Source organism: Stegodyphus dumicola, chromosome 9 (genome assembly GCF_044657685.1).
Source record: "Stegodyphus dumicola isolate Sdum_Otavi_A_Nest chromosome 9, ASM4465768v1".
NCBI lineage: Eukaryota > Metazoa > Arthropoda > Arachnida > Araneae > Eresidae > Stegodyphus > Stegodyphus dumicola.
In genome coordinates this window covers 58115121-58128129 of record NC_140776.1, presented here as the reverse complement: position 1 = coordinate 58128129, position 13009 = coordinate 58115121, and the positions used below count along the sequence as shown (strand labels likewise).

General features: G+C 29.9%; 1 protein-coding gene across 1 annotated transcript in view; it reads left to right on the top strand.

The window, feature by feature from the left end:
• Nucleotides 1-420: 420 nt before the first annotated feature.
• Nucleotides 421-13009, top strand: part of LOC118205407 (uncharacterized) — a 32626-nt gene continuing 20037 nt past the window's right edge. Inside the window, exons 1-4 of the mRNA XM_085823101.1 lie at nucleotides 421-1108; nucleotides 3299-3430; nucleotides 10096-10246; nucleotides 12336-12397. Coding sequence (XP_085679227.1) covers nucleotides 641-1108; nucleotides 3299-3430; nucleotides 10096-10246; nucleotides 12336-12397 — 813 coding nt within the window. The 5' untranslated portion in view covers nucleotides 421-640. The remainder of the gene's footprint in view (nucleotides 1109-3298; nucleotides 3431-10095; nucleotides 10247-12335; nucleotides 12398-13009) is intronic.

Sequence of the window (13009 nt, the reverse complement as noted above, 5' to 3'; positions counted from 1 at the left end):
TTCAGAGCAAGAATATGAAGCAAAACATTCAATCTTAACTTAATAAATATGAATACCGTTTACGTTCATACTCGGATGTGTATTTTTAATTAAAAATAATTAAAATAACTCATTCTAATATGAAACACATTTTTATAAAATTAAATTTGAGAGAAGTTTTTGTATATGTATTGTTCATTCTAAAGTTTAAAGAATTTTAATGAGATACTGAATTACATATTGTATGGTTGAAAAATTATTATTTTATCAATTTTAACATCGGATGTGATGTTAAGTTTTACTTCAAAATTTACAACTTGTACTTTTCTAAACAATGGAGGAAGACAAAAACAGAAAACATACTTTTTAATCGGGAGTTACAAAAGCAAGAATATCTTATAATGAATAAAATAAATGATTACACTGCTGATAACCATGGTAACAAAGAAGAAACTAATTCTGTAACAACTCAAGTTCTTATTTCGGATCAGTTGTCATTTGAGTTGACTCCATTCCTGAGCTGTGTATATCGATCGGACAGGACTTAGTTTCTGAAATTTTTTCTCTGTTCCACTTCGCATTATTTTTAATAATATAGACTTCTTTTGAAAAGCAGCTGTTCTTTTGGGAAAAGTTTACGGTTAACTCGATTCCATGTAAAATGCTTAAAATTCAGCCTCCTACCATTGAGGAAGCAACTGAAGATTTTAAAAAACTGAACATTGATTCGTCTCAAGATTGGAATGAAATTTCTATGTTAAAAGTTAACGGCTCACTAATTGACAAACGCGGAAGTGTGCAGCTGAGTGTAATAAGTGATGAAAGTCGCAGACATAGTCTTTTTGAAGAGGAATATCAAGTAGAGAATGCGAAAAGTGCCGACTCGTCTGACCAAGAGACTGATGAAGACAGAAAGAGAAAACGACAGGAAGAAATGTTTACCGATAAAGCGAGAGCCGCAATGGTAGTTATTGGAGCGAAAGACATAAAAGAAGCTCTGGAACACAAAAAAGCTGTCGAAGTTTTTCGAAAGACACCTGAAGCTCGTAGTGCTTCCATTCTTTTCCAGCAAGCTCGATTTTTGATGAAGCAACATAGGTTTAAAGAAGCTTTAAATTTCATTAACAGGGTATCTGGTTTATTTTCTAATTTCATAAACAAGTCTTATTCCTTACCTTAAAGAAACTTAACTACAAAAAATCTATATTATTGTCAATTCTTGCATCTCTAAATCTTTCTGAATTTTTCTTTGAATGCGTAATTTAAAAATGAGATTTTTAAACATCCAGATTGTTTTAAAAAGTGAGAAATTATGTTTATTACTTGAACCATTTTCGTTATAAATGCTGTTTTCAAACATTTCTGTTTAGGAAAATCAGAATTAATATTTTTGCCTTTGCGCACACAGCAAAACTGAATAATACATGCAGAACAAAATACTACGTTTTACCAAATCACATAAGCTTGTTTCTCAATCCACTAAACATTTCGTGTTCTTGGCTTTACAGAGTTATTTGTTCTACTTCTAGTGAAATGTTATGTGGTTTAGCAACTCGAAAATTAAACAAAAAAAGGAACTGCTCATAGAGTGAGTGATTGAGGCTTTTAAAGGAACAAAGATGATAAATGCTTGATTATTAAAGGAATGATACCATTCTTTAAACCAGGAATTTGTGAAATTTTGTCCTGGAAAAAATCCTTAAGAGATTAAAGATTTAAATCCTTAAGTCCTTAAGATTTAAGGATCTTAAGGAAAAAATCCTTAAGATCCTTAAAGATTTGACACTTCCAGTTGTATTAAGTTTTTCTTACGCTGTCTTTCTTTAAGAATTATGATAGACAATACACCAGGGCTTATGTTTTGAGGTAAATCGAAATTTTTGCTTGGTCGTTCAATGGTGCTGAACGACCAAGCCAGCCTTGCTGAAATTAATATTTAGATAGACAACCTTTATGTGATTGCCTTAATCTAAAAAACTTAATTTAATATCATATCGATATCTTCCAGTTTTATATCTCTGTTAATATCAGACACAAATACCAATTGTTATAAAGTTTGGAAAGTGTTTTTCGTGTAGAATTTAAGATCAATTTGTTATTAACAGCATTTTTTGGAAAATATAGTAAAGAGAGTTTATTTGCAAAAATGAAGTAAATTAGTAGCAGAAAACGAATTGGGTAACGTATATTCTACAGGACGTAATCGAGAGCAAAGTCGACACACGGTAATATTGGGTTACGATGTTTTATTGCTAATAACATTTACTTTAAAATTTATGCTATATTTACAGATATAAAAATAAATTTTTTACATAAATTTTAGAATGAAGGACTGAAATAATATTGAAGAATATTTAAATTTAAACTATCTTTTATAACTCTTATTTTATTTGTTTAATTTGATTGGATTTTAAATACCAATATTCTCTGCGATTTTTTTATTACAGCTGATCATTTTTTAAATTTTAGGAATTAAAACTCCTAAGCTTTATAACCGCGCACCATTTAATTAAGTCATTATTTTTCTATATTCCATGAAATGTATCACCACATGTGAGCATTCACAGAGAGCATTAAAACGGCAGAAATATATCGAAATCAAGTCCCTAAATTAAGAACTGCTGCTGCAAAATGGACCATAATTTCGTTTGAAGAATGGTAATACTTACAGGAAGTAAATGTGCACAGAACAAGGCTAATGGACGTATACCTTGAGAGGAAAGGTATTGCGTGCATGAAGTGGTTATTGTATTATTTTCGATCCCACCGAAAATCTTCAGGAGACTATTGATCGAGCTGCTTCGCCGAACAACCTGTGTCCAATAACTCTAGAAGAGGGCAAAACTTCCATTCTACAGGACTAGTAGTTATTGCATTTTGTTAAGCTGGATCCTTCAATTAAAAAGATGTAAATGAACGTGACTTGTAGTTAAGTTAGGAAATTGACATACACAGCGGAAGAAAAAGAAAGATTACTCTTATGTTAAGACTTTTTTTATCTTTATTGTACAAAATACAAAATTCCGTTTGAATAATTTAATGTCATTTGAAGTAAAAGAAAAAGCATGAAATTCATTTTAACACTTTATGGTTAAAATGCATTTAAATACATTTTCTTTGATTTTATTATCAATAATATGAATCAATTACCAGTTCTTGTAAAATTTGGAGACAGAAATGCTCATCTTTTTGCATTTGTTGAATTTAATGTCATTACGTGTCTAACTGTTTTTGGAAGACAATGCACATAGGAAATAATTTCGTATGTTATAGGGCAATTGTTTTAAATAATTGTAATAATAATTGAATTATTTTCCAGGCTTTAGCTACAGATCCAGAAAATAAGGAATGGTTAACAGAAAAATGTCGCTGTTTTTTTCGAATGTTACAGCCCGAAACTGCTTTGAGTCACGTAAATGAAGTTCTCAAGAAAGATCCTGAGTATTTCCACGTAAGAGAATATTTTAAATAAATAATTTATGAAGAATATTAACAGTTTAAGTTCTAAAATCAATTACGTCATAGATTTAAAGCTCAAAGTTTCAAATTTATTTTGCCCAGTTACACTTCCTGTTGAGACAATTTGGGTAGAATTTGTGATAATTTAAATTAAGCATTCTGGTAAAAAATTAAGTCCGCAATTTTAGTACACTGCCGAAAAAAAGGATAATTCTATATCTCCCATTTCTACTGGGCCAATTGACGAAATTCAAACTGTGTTTTTCATGTCTCGAAAGCGCGACTTAGGATATGTATTAGATTTATATACAGCATTGCTCTAATATAGGTACTTTGATACAAAATCGAACGTTTTCTGAAATAATATGCTAATATTTTCCCATATTTCAGTTCTAAGACTCAAATTACGCCAAGCTGCCAAGTTTTGTAAAAATCGCACGAGTAGTTTTTAAAAAATTAGCACTAAAAGTTATAGCTGCTCAGTGTTAATTGAATTTGATATGTATTTATTAATATTTCTTTTTTATTAAACTTACTTGATTCCTTCTTCCAGAATTCGCAATTTAGGTGCATTCCAAATAAAATTCGCCCATTTTTTTATGATTTATTTAAAAAATTTGTATTTTTAAATAAGTTTTATAAATTTTTCGAAAAAAATTTTGATTTATAGCCTATAAAATTTTTACCCTCATCTTAAAGTAGATAGATGTATTTACTAATCTAATAATCTAATTTTTTGCAAGTCTAAGCATACTTGCAAAAAATTAGATACAAAATTTCCTAGTACATACGTGATTTACATATTTGCGCGTTTTGAAATTTGGCGTTTTTATTATACGCGATAATAACGCCAAATGTGGTTTACGCACTTCGTTAAAATTATTTGAAATTAATGAATGATGACTTTTCTTCCGCTCGTGTACAATGAAAAAAAAAAGGGGGGAAAGGAAAATAGGTTGCTAAAATTAAGTTGGAAAAGTGAATTATTCTTGCCGCGAACTGAAAAAATTCGTCAAGATAAATATTTGAATATCTCGGTAAATTTCGCACCAAATTTTACAAAATTTAATATTTAGGCATAATTTGAGTGTAAACTTGAAATATGGAAAAAACTGGCATGTCATTTCAGAAGAAGCCCGATTTTGTGTCAAAATACCTATATCAGAACAATGCTGTATATAAATCCGATATATATCCTAACTCGCGCTTTAGAGACATGAAAAACGCAATACGAATTTCGTCAATCGGCCCAGTAGAACGGGAGATATAGAACTGTCCCATTTTTTTATTGCAAAGGGGCAATTTGCCCTGATGGACTATTATTTTCGTTTTGGAGTTTTGCGTTGGTTCACTATAAATGTCCGATTCACTTTACAAATTATTGCCACCAAATATTTTCATCCTGTATTATATTTAAAGAAATTAAATAATGAAGAATCTGCATAAATGTATGTATGTTTCTCGCATTGGGATAAAACAAAATGATTGGGATAAAGCAATTTTGAATGATGTAAGTTTCCACCCGAATATGGGCATCTGGAAACCCAAATTTGGAATTTGTTTTAATATCTATTTCATATTTTGTAAAACTTTAACGAATTTTGATTAACAACGATTTAAAAGCGAATCATGGCAACACTCTAAGGGGGGTGCGGGAACTTTTTTATCTCCAGTGCGCGAAACCATGTATCGGAAATTCTAAAGATATGCTCATTTTAAAATTATTTTGCTATATTGCTGTTGAAGTGAATTTTATAGTTTAAGTGCGAAGAACATGATCTTTAATAAATAAGGGTAACACAAAAAACGTTAAAGAAAGGACATAATTTAAAATCTGAAACTTTAATTTTTTTTTTAGTCCAAAGGAAGTTTGTCTTTGAAGGACTATTGTTTTCGTTTTGCGATTTTGCGTTGAAAACTATAAAAGGCTGTATCACTTTCAAATCGTTGTCACCAAATACTACCGCCCTGTATTATATTTGAAGAAATAAATAATGAAGAATCTGCATAAATGTATGTATGTTTCTGGGAACAACGGTACCTAGAGCCATCCAATTTTGAATGATATAATCCTACTGCAAATATGGGGATCTGAAAGCCTAAATTTGAAATTTGGAATTTGTTTTATTATCAATTTCATATTTTATAAAACTTTAACGAATTTTTTATTAACAAACTCAACGGTTTAAAAGCGAGCAATGGCAATACTCTACGGAAAACAAAACAAAACAAAACAAAAAACTTTTTTAATCTCCAGCTCGCGGAACTGTGTGTATCGCAAATTCTAAAGATATGCTCATTTTAAAATTATTTTGCGACTTTTGAAATGAATTTTATGGTGTTAAGTTCAAAGAATATGATATTTAATAAATAAAGGTAGCACACAAAACGTTAAAAAATGCCCCCTAGGACGTAATTTAAAATCTGAAACCTTTCAGACTATTTATTTATTTATTTTTGCGCAGTGTACATAGACGAACTGATGTTGCAGTAAATAAGCATTATAACTATACACGTACGCAGCTGAAGTTAATTTAATTTCCAAAATTTCAAATGTAATGCTTTAAATCATTTCAAAAATAATGTATGAAATGCAAATGGAATTAAAATTATATATCTTTCTTAGAAATTATATGAAGATACTCTTTTTCATAATTTTCATCTTTATTTTATAGTATACCCGAACATTGTTTGCTTTGACAAATCAAACATTTCGGTACAAAAAGTAATAATATGTAATTTATATTTTATATACCACAGCCTAATTTTAATATTGCACTTCCAGAGTAGTTATGAAAAAGCATCAAATTTGTTAGTTTTGTGAATATTTCTAAATTAATTAGTACTTTAATATGATAATGTTGATTTGTGAGTGCAATTTTTATAGGGCAATGTTTGTTTTATGGACTATGTTTCCTTCTTTACTGAAAACAAGGAAATATTATAAATAACACTATATGAATCAGTGTTCAAAATAAAGGATTTAAACTAAATATATAATGGTGGTTTAGATTTTTATAAAACAAGAACTTTTATTTTTTAAGTAAACCTATTAACAATAGAAAACTAATGTGAAATATGTCCAAAAAACAAATTATATGGTTGAAGGGGGGGGGGGAGACTGCTTACAAAACAAAAAGTTTAATATGAACCTAAAAACGTATGGCACTCTTCTTTTAATACGTATTTATAAATTTTTATTTATTAATGCAAATTTAGTAATAATCAGTTATATTATTTTTTTATTTTGTATAATGAGACTAAAGATTCATAAATTAAACTTACATTAGCAATTATGTGTTATCAAAAGGTTAAAATATCCAAACATTCCTTTATTTTTATGTTACATAGTTATATGGCATATTAATTAACGCAGCTATTTTTATTTAAGCTTTTATTTAGTTCACCTATGATGTTTGCCGCTATGGTCGGAAGTTTGTCATCCATTTTTGAATTACTTCTTCATAAGCTATCGAGTTTAAATTTTGTACATACAATGTTTGTCGATGGAAATGCAATGTGGTGGAAATCTATTGTTCTCAAAATTTAAATTAGAATTTTTTAAATAAAATGTTTAAACGATTTTTCACCCGTGTCTTCTTTTAATGAACAAACCAAAAATCTCAAAAAATTAGTGTTTATACCACTGGATAGACCAGACAAAAATCCTCTAAATGATATCTGTATAAAACTTTTAACATAATTTCTGCTTTCTTGGTGAATTTTCAAAAATTGTTTTACTTTTTACACTATTTGAAGTTTATAATTCTAAAATTTCAACATTAAAAAATTTATGTGTTACAAAATTAAAATTTTTTCCCATAGTATAAAACAAACTCTTCGCCCTCTTTTAAAACAAGAATGAGAAAAAATATTAATTGGGTGATATTTCACATTTTTTTAAAAGAATATTCTACAATGTGAAACAGAAGTAGCGTCTTCCTTCAGCTTTGCTGGGAAACATACTTTTAAAGATACTTTTAAAGTTGTGATGTTAGTGTGTCAAAATCAAATAATCTGCCTGTTCATTTTTATTTTATTTTATACCATAACTGCATATATGTTTTTTCGGCATTTAATTTTTAGTGAGTTTCTTAAATTTGTTGTAGTGCGTAATATTAGTATATTCTTTCACGGGACTTTAAAATTGTAATGCCCAAAAATGTATCTGGTATTAAGATTTGAAATTTTCAAAGACTGTGACAGAAAATCTTCACTCTCTCTTAAAACAGGAATGCTAAAAAGTATTAATTAACGATTTTCTAGAATGTTTTAAAACTATAGATTTTTATCTAACTCACTGATATTAAATATTTATCACAATGGTCAAGACTTTTATCTCCGTTTCAAACTACTTCGTGATAAGCTATCAAGCTTACATTTCGCACACAAATTTATTGTGGATGATAATGCAATATGGTGCAGAGATTTTCTCAAAACCTAGTTCAGATATTTTAAAATTTAATGTTGAAAGGATTCATCGTTTGATGAACGAACTAAAAAGTCTCAGAGTTTTATTATTTGCATCATCGGATACAGCAGGAAATAGATTTTAAATCATTTTTATATGAGATTTAAGCGTAATTCTTAGCAAAATAGCAGGATTTCTTTCGACTACTTGACGTAACAGAATTGTTGAAAGTATAACAGTGATTACTCACAGTTGGAAAATGATTTTTAAATTGAATAATTTGATTGATAATGCGTCATTGAGAAAGGCGAAAATAAAATAAAGTTAAAAAAGTTTTTTTTTCTTAAAATGAGCTTTTATTTAAACTCATAAAATCGTTAACGTTCTTCAGATAAATTTCTAAATGGAGGGGACGCTAGCATTCTCTTCCTCCTTCCGGATGGTAATATATATATGCACAAAACTAATACAGGTTTGATTGCCTCTAGCTTCACTTCTGAACTTATAGCATTAGGGAGGCCCTCGCTTTATACCTAGCTAATTCGCAAGCTATGAACACCACGGTGGGTTTGATTGTCTTTTCAGATTTCAAATCGGTCTTGGAAGCTATCAGGAACGAAAAGACTAAAATACCTGAGCGATTCATTTCCTACTAGAGCGGTTGCACAGCAGGGAAATTCCTGCACATGTGAACATTGAGGGAAATGAGTGTTCTGATGCTTTTATAAAGAAACCAGAGACCTTCCAGTATCTCCATCACACTCACCCTTGCAAACGCAGTAGCCAGATAGAAACATATGACTCATACTTTTAAGAAGCCTCTTGTCGTTGATTTCGACTACCCTTGAAACATACCATCTATAGTAGCTAGATTAGGAACAAATCACTATAAGGGTATGAAAATTCATTAGGGCAAATAATTTACTACAGAAACTACACCGAGGTCTAGCTCACATCAAGACAACTTTAAGTGCCCGGCTTTCGCCGCAAATATATTAAAACTTGGAATGATACCACTCATTGACCCACTGCAGGAAGTCATGTACGGACCTGAGGCACCGGAGCTAGCGGCTGCAGGCGTCCGGACCTATGGGGAGGTCTGATCCTTGAACCGTGTTTTAATCTTCTCACTGCTAATCCGTGGACACGAGAACAACAGCAAAAACACCAACAAATTGTCAATGAACTAAAAGGAGAAAAATATCACGTAGTTTCTTGGAAGCAACAGAATAAATAATTGAAAGGCTTGCAGCAAGAAGGGCCCAGCCCTACTTTGGAAGACTTTGTGTTCATGGGTCTTTTTTGTTTAAAAAAAAGTTCTTTGCATTGGAGTAAAAAGCCATTGGAATAGCCATAAAAAGTCCTTTTTACTAGCACTTTTAATGAGGACAATGTTTGGAATCATTAATTTTTTTATTTATTTTATCTTGATATTTAACTAGTTCAGTACCCTGTAACTAAAACATATTTACAATCAAATTATACCTAGTTAAAGTGCATTGATCATTTCTTTCTGTGCATTGCTCATTTCATTATCTTTCTGTTATATATCTTGATATTTGTTTTATAAATGCGTCTCTCGACACCTATTTAAAAATATATATTTGTAGTTTACTAATTTTTTTCTTTCAAATAAAAAATCCTTTAATGCAAATAAGAGTTTCACATAAAAATATCAGTTATTTTAATAGCTACAAGTGCAACATTTAAATTTATAAGATTTATCCAAACAGTTGCATCATGAACATGTCCACTTGCAGTGGATGGCTTGATCATTACTTTATTGAAGCAGTTGACCATTGATTTATAATTTATTTACCATGAATCGTAATGTACCTTTAAGATCTTTACCAAAAAAAAAAAAAAAAAAAAAAAAAATTCATAAAGCCCGTGTTTTAAATATTTAGATTTGCTAGTAATAAAGTTAGATTTTAAAAACTAACTCAACTTGAATTGATCCATATATGTCGTTAAGTTTTTTTAGACACAAAAATCACATTCATGTAAAGCTTCAAATGTCCATAAAAGCCTAGTTCCCTAATATTCGGTTTCACATTTTCATATTTCTAGTTCATTAGATTGAATGCTAGAGCATATAGCTGAATTCAAAAACAATATTCATTCAAATTGAATTAATAGTAAATTTCAGCTATGATTCATATTAGACTTTCATTTACTTCTTATGTAGGCATTATATGATTTTGCTTGGTAAAGCAGTATTAATTTTCCTATCGCTTTCTTCGAAGGCTGTACTTTTGAAAGGCGAAATTCTCTACTCAATGTGGGATTTGGAGAGGGCGATGCTGTGTTTCGTGGATGGCAGGCGTTTGAGGCCGGAGAACGTGGACTGTATTAAAGGAGTGCATAAGGTAAAAATGGATCTCGAAGTAATAGCTGGTGAGTAAGATTTCAGATTCGCACTAATGTTTGAGAACATCTTTTATAATCATATTTTCATATCGAAATACTGGATAAAAGCCTCAACGGAACAGTTTGAGAAAAGATAAGCTTTTGTCTATTTCCAGCATAGAAAAGCTGTACACTGCTGGGGGGGAGCGAAGGGACAGTTCCATATCTCCTGTTCTACTGGGCCGATTGACGAAATTCAACTTGCGTTTTTCATGTCTCGAAAGCGCGACTTAGGATACGTATTAGATTTATATATAACATTCTTATAACTAGGTATTTTGACACAAAATTGGACTTTTTCTGAAATAATATGACAATTTTTTTCCATATTTATATTCTACCACTCAAATTACGCCAAACTGTCAATTTTGTAAAAATCGCTCCAGTAGTTTTAAAAAATTAGCTCCTCAATGTTAATTGAGTTTGGTATATATTTATTAATATATCTTTTTTTAATTAAACTCATTTGATTCTTCCTTTTAAATTTCGAAATTTACGTTCATTCCAAATAAAATTCGCCCATTTTATCATTTATTTTTAAAATTTGTATTTTAAAGTAAATATTATAAATTTTTCGAAAAGAAATTTTGAATTATAACCTAAAAAATTTTTGTCATCATCTTAAAGTAGATGTATTTCTAACCTTACCTGCAAAAAATTAAGGATTTTTTATTTAAAAATTTTCTGAGATATACGTAAATTTACATTTTGGCGTGTTTTGAAATTTGGCGTATTTCTTATAAGCGATAATAACGAAAATATGGTTTAGACACTTTGTTAAAATTATTTGAAAGTAGGAACGATGTGACTTTTTTTCTGTTCATGTGCAATTGTAAAAAGGTAGGAACGATGTCACTTTTTTTCCTCTCCTGGACAATGGACGGGAAAGGAAAGTAGGTTGCTATATATTAAGAAGTTGCTAAGTGAATTATTCTTGGAGCAAACTTAAAAAATTGTGCGAAGATAAATTTTTGAATTTCTTCGTAAATTTGGCACCAAATTTTGCAAAATTTAAAATTTAGGCATAATTTGAGTCGTAGAGTCAAAATATGGAAAAACATTGGTATGTTATTTCAGAAAAGGTCCGATTTTGTGTCAAAATACCTATGCTAGAACAATGATGTATGTAAATTTAATATATATTCTAAGTCGCGCTTTCGAGAGATGAAAAACGCAATTTGAATTTCGTCAGTCGGCACAATAGAACGGGAGATATAGAACTATCCTTCCCCCCCCCCGCAGTGTACCTCACGTCTCCAACAAGATTTTGCGCTATTGAAGTACTAACCACCGCTGAAATATTTGCATTATAATTATATTTCTTCGGAAAAATCGGATATAATCTTTTGATCATCATTATGCTTTCATAATGTAAAAAGACTAATAAATAAGTTCTGCAAAAATTTTGTCTTGGTTGTTTAATCAAATTGGTATCGTAACTAGTCATCTGCACAACAGTTCCCTTGTTAGCTATGTATTTTGCATCAGCGTCGAATCATATACATATGAACACTTATTGTCAGTTCTTATTGTTTCTTTAACTTGCGTTAATGTCAAGTGATGAATACGTAGAAACGGAAGTGGTAATTATTAAAATGAATCAACAGCAATGACCTTATCTCTAAGTGATATTAGCTGCATGGATAAATTGCTTGAATTTGCTTCAAAACAAGAACTGAGCTTAATAAAAGAAATAAATAATAAAAATAAAACGCATTTTTTGATTATTAACTAAATCAATGTTTTAATAATTATTTATGTATAATATATGATATCCATACAATTTTAAGCCACATTTAAATTTTTAATGGCTAATTAGCTATTTTTTTATCCCACATTCAATATATTTAATCGGTTGTATTTAATATCGGTAATAAGTCGTTTACTTAACGCTAATAACGATGCAATATATTTTCAGAACAACAGCAGAGTTGTTCATGTGAGCATACGTTTATTTTATTTTCAGCCTTCAGTTACTGGTTACTAGTCTTCCAGTCTACTAGTCTATTGGTAATTTACTGTGATTCATATTTTGTGAATAAAATATATGCTAATATATTAAGATTTTCTTTTCTAGCATATCGGGGATCATTTACAATTTCTAAACAAAAGAATCGTTCGAAAAGAAAGAGAAAATCAGTAAGTGCTGCATAGATGTATTTCTATAATGATTCTCTCAAAAATGTTTATATTGCTTTGAGGAATATATATACTGTATGAGAAAATTTGACTGTGCATATTTTAAGTTAAAAAATACTGACGTAAATAGGATGCATATATTTGTTTTTTTGATTAAAAAATAAATAATTAAGCTTTGTTAATTTTGGAAAAGTTATGTCATATTCTGTATTAAAAAAGTATGAAAATATTTTAATCGCGTCGGGGGGAAACATTCTTATTTCAACATTCTTCCCACTTCCTAAAGTACCTGTGGAAACTCTTGTGTAATGGCTTTTGTTTCTGCGTTGCTGTTACCTCGAAATATCCTGAATTTATTAAAAATATGTCTTTTACGATCATTTCGAATTTTAGAAATAATCAAAAGTCCTTCAGGGATAGATTTATCGACAAGGTGGAAAAGCGATATGTGACCTGAAGCGATATGTGACACACAGTGTCATTATGAAGTCGTTTGTCCATGTCTCATATTGTTTTCCACGCAAGTCATTCTTTAAGCACTCTAATAAGCCTTTTTATATTATTTAAAGTTTAACTTAGTGTTCATAAATCTAATTCTAAAGTCTGCAAGAC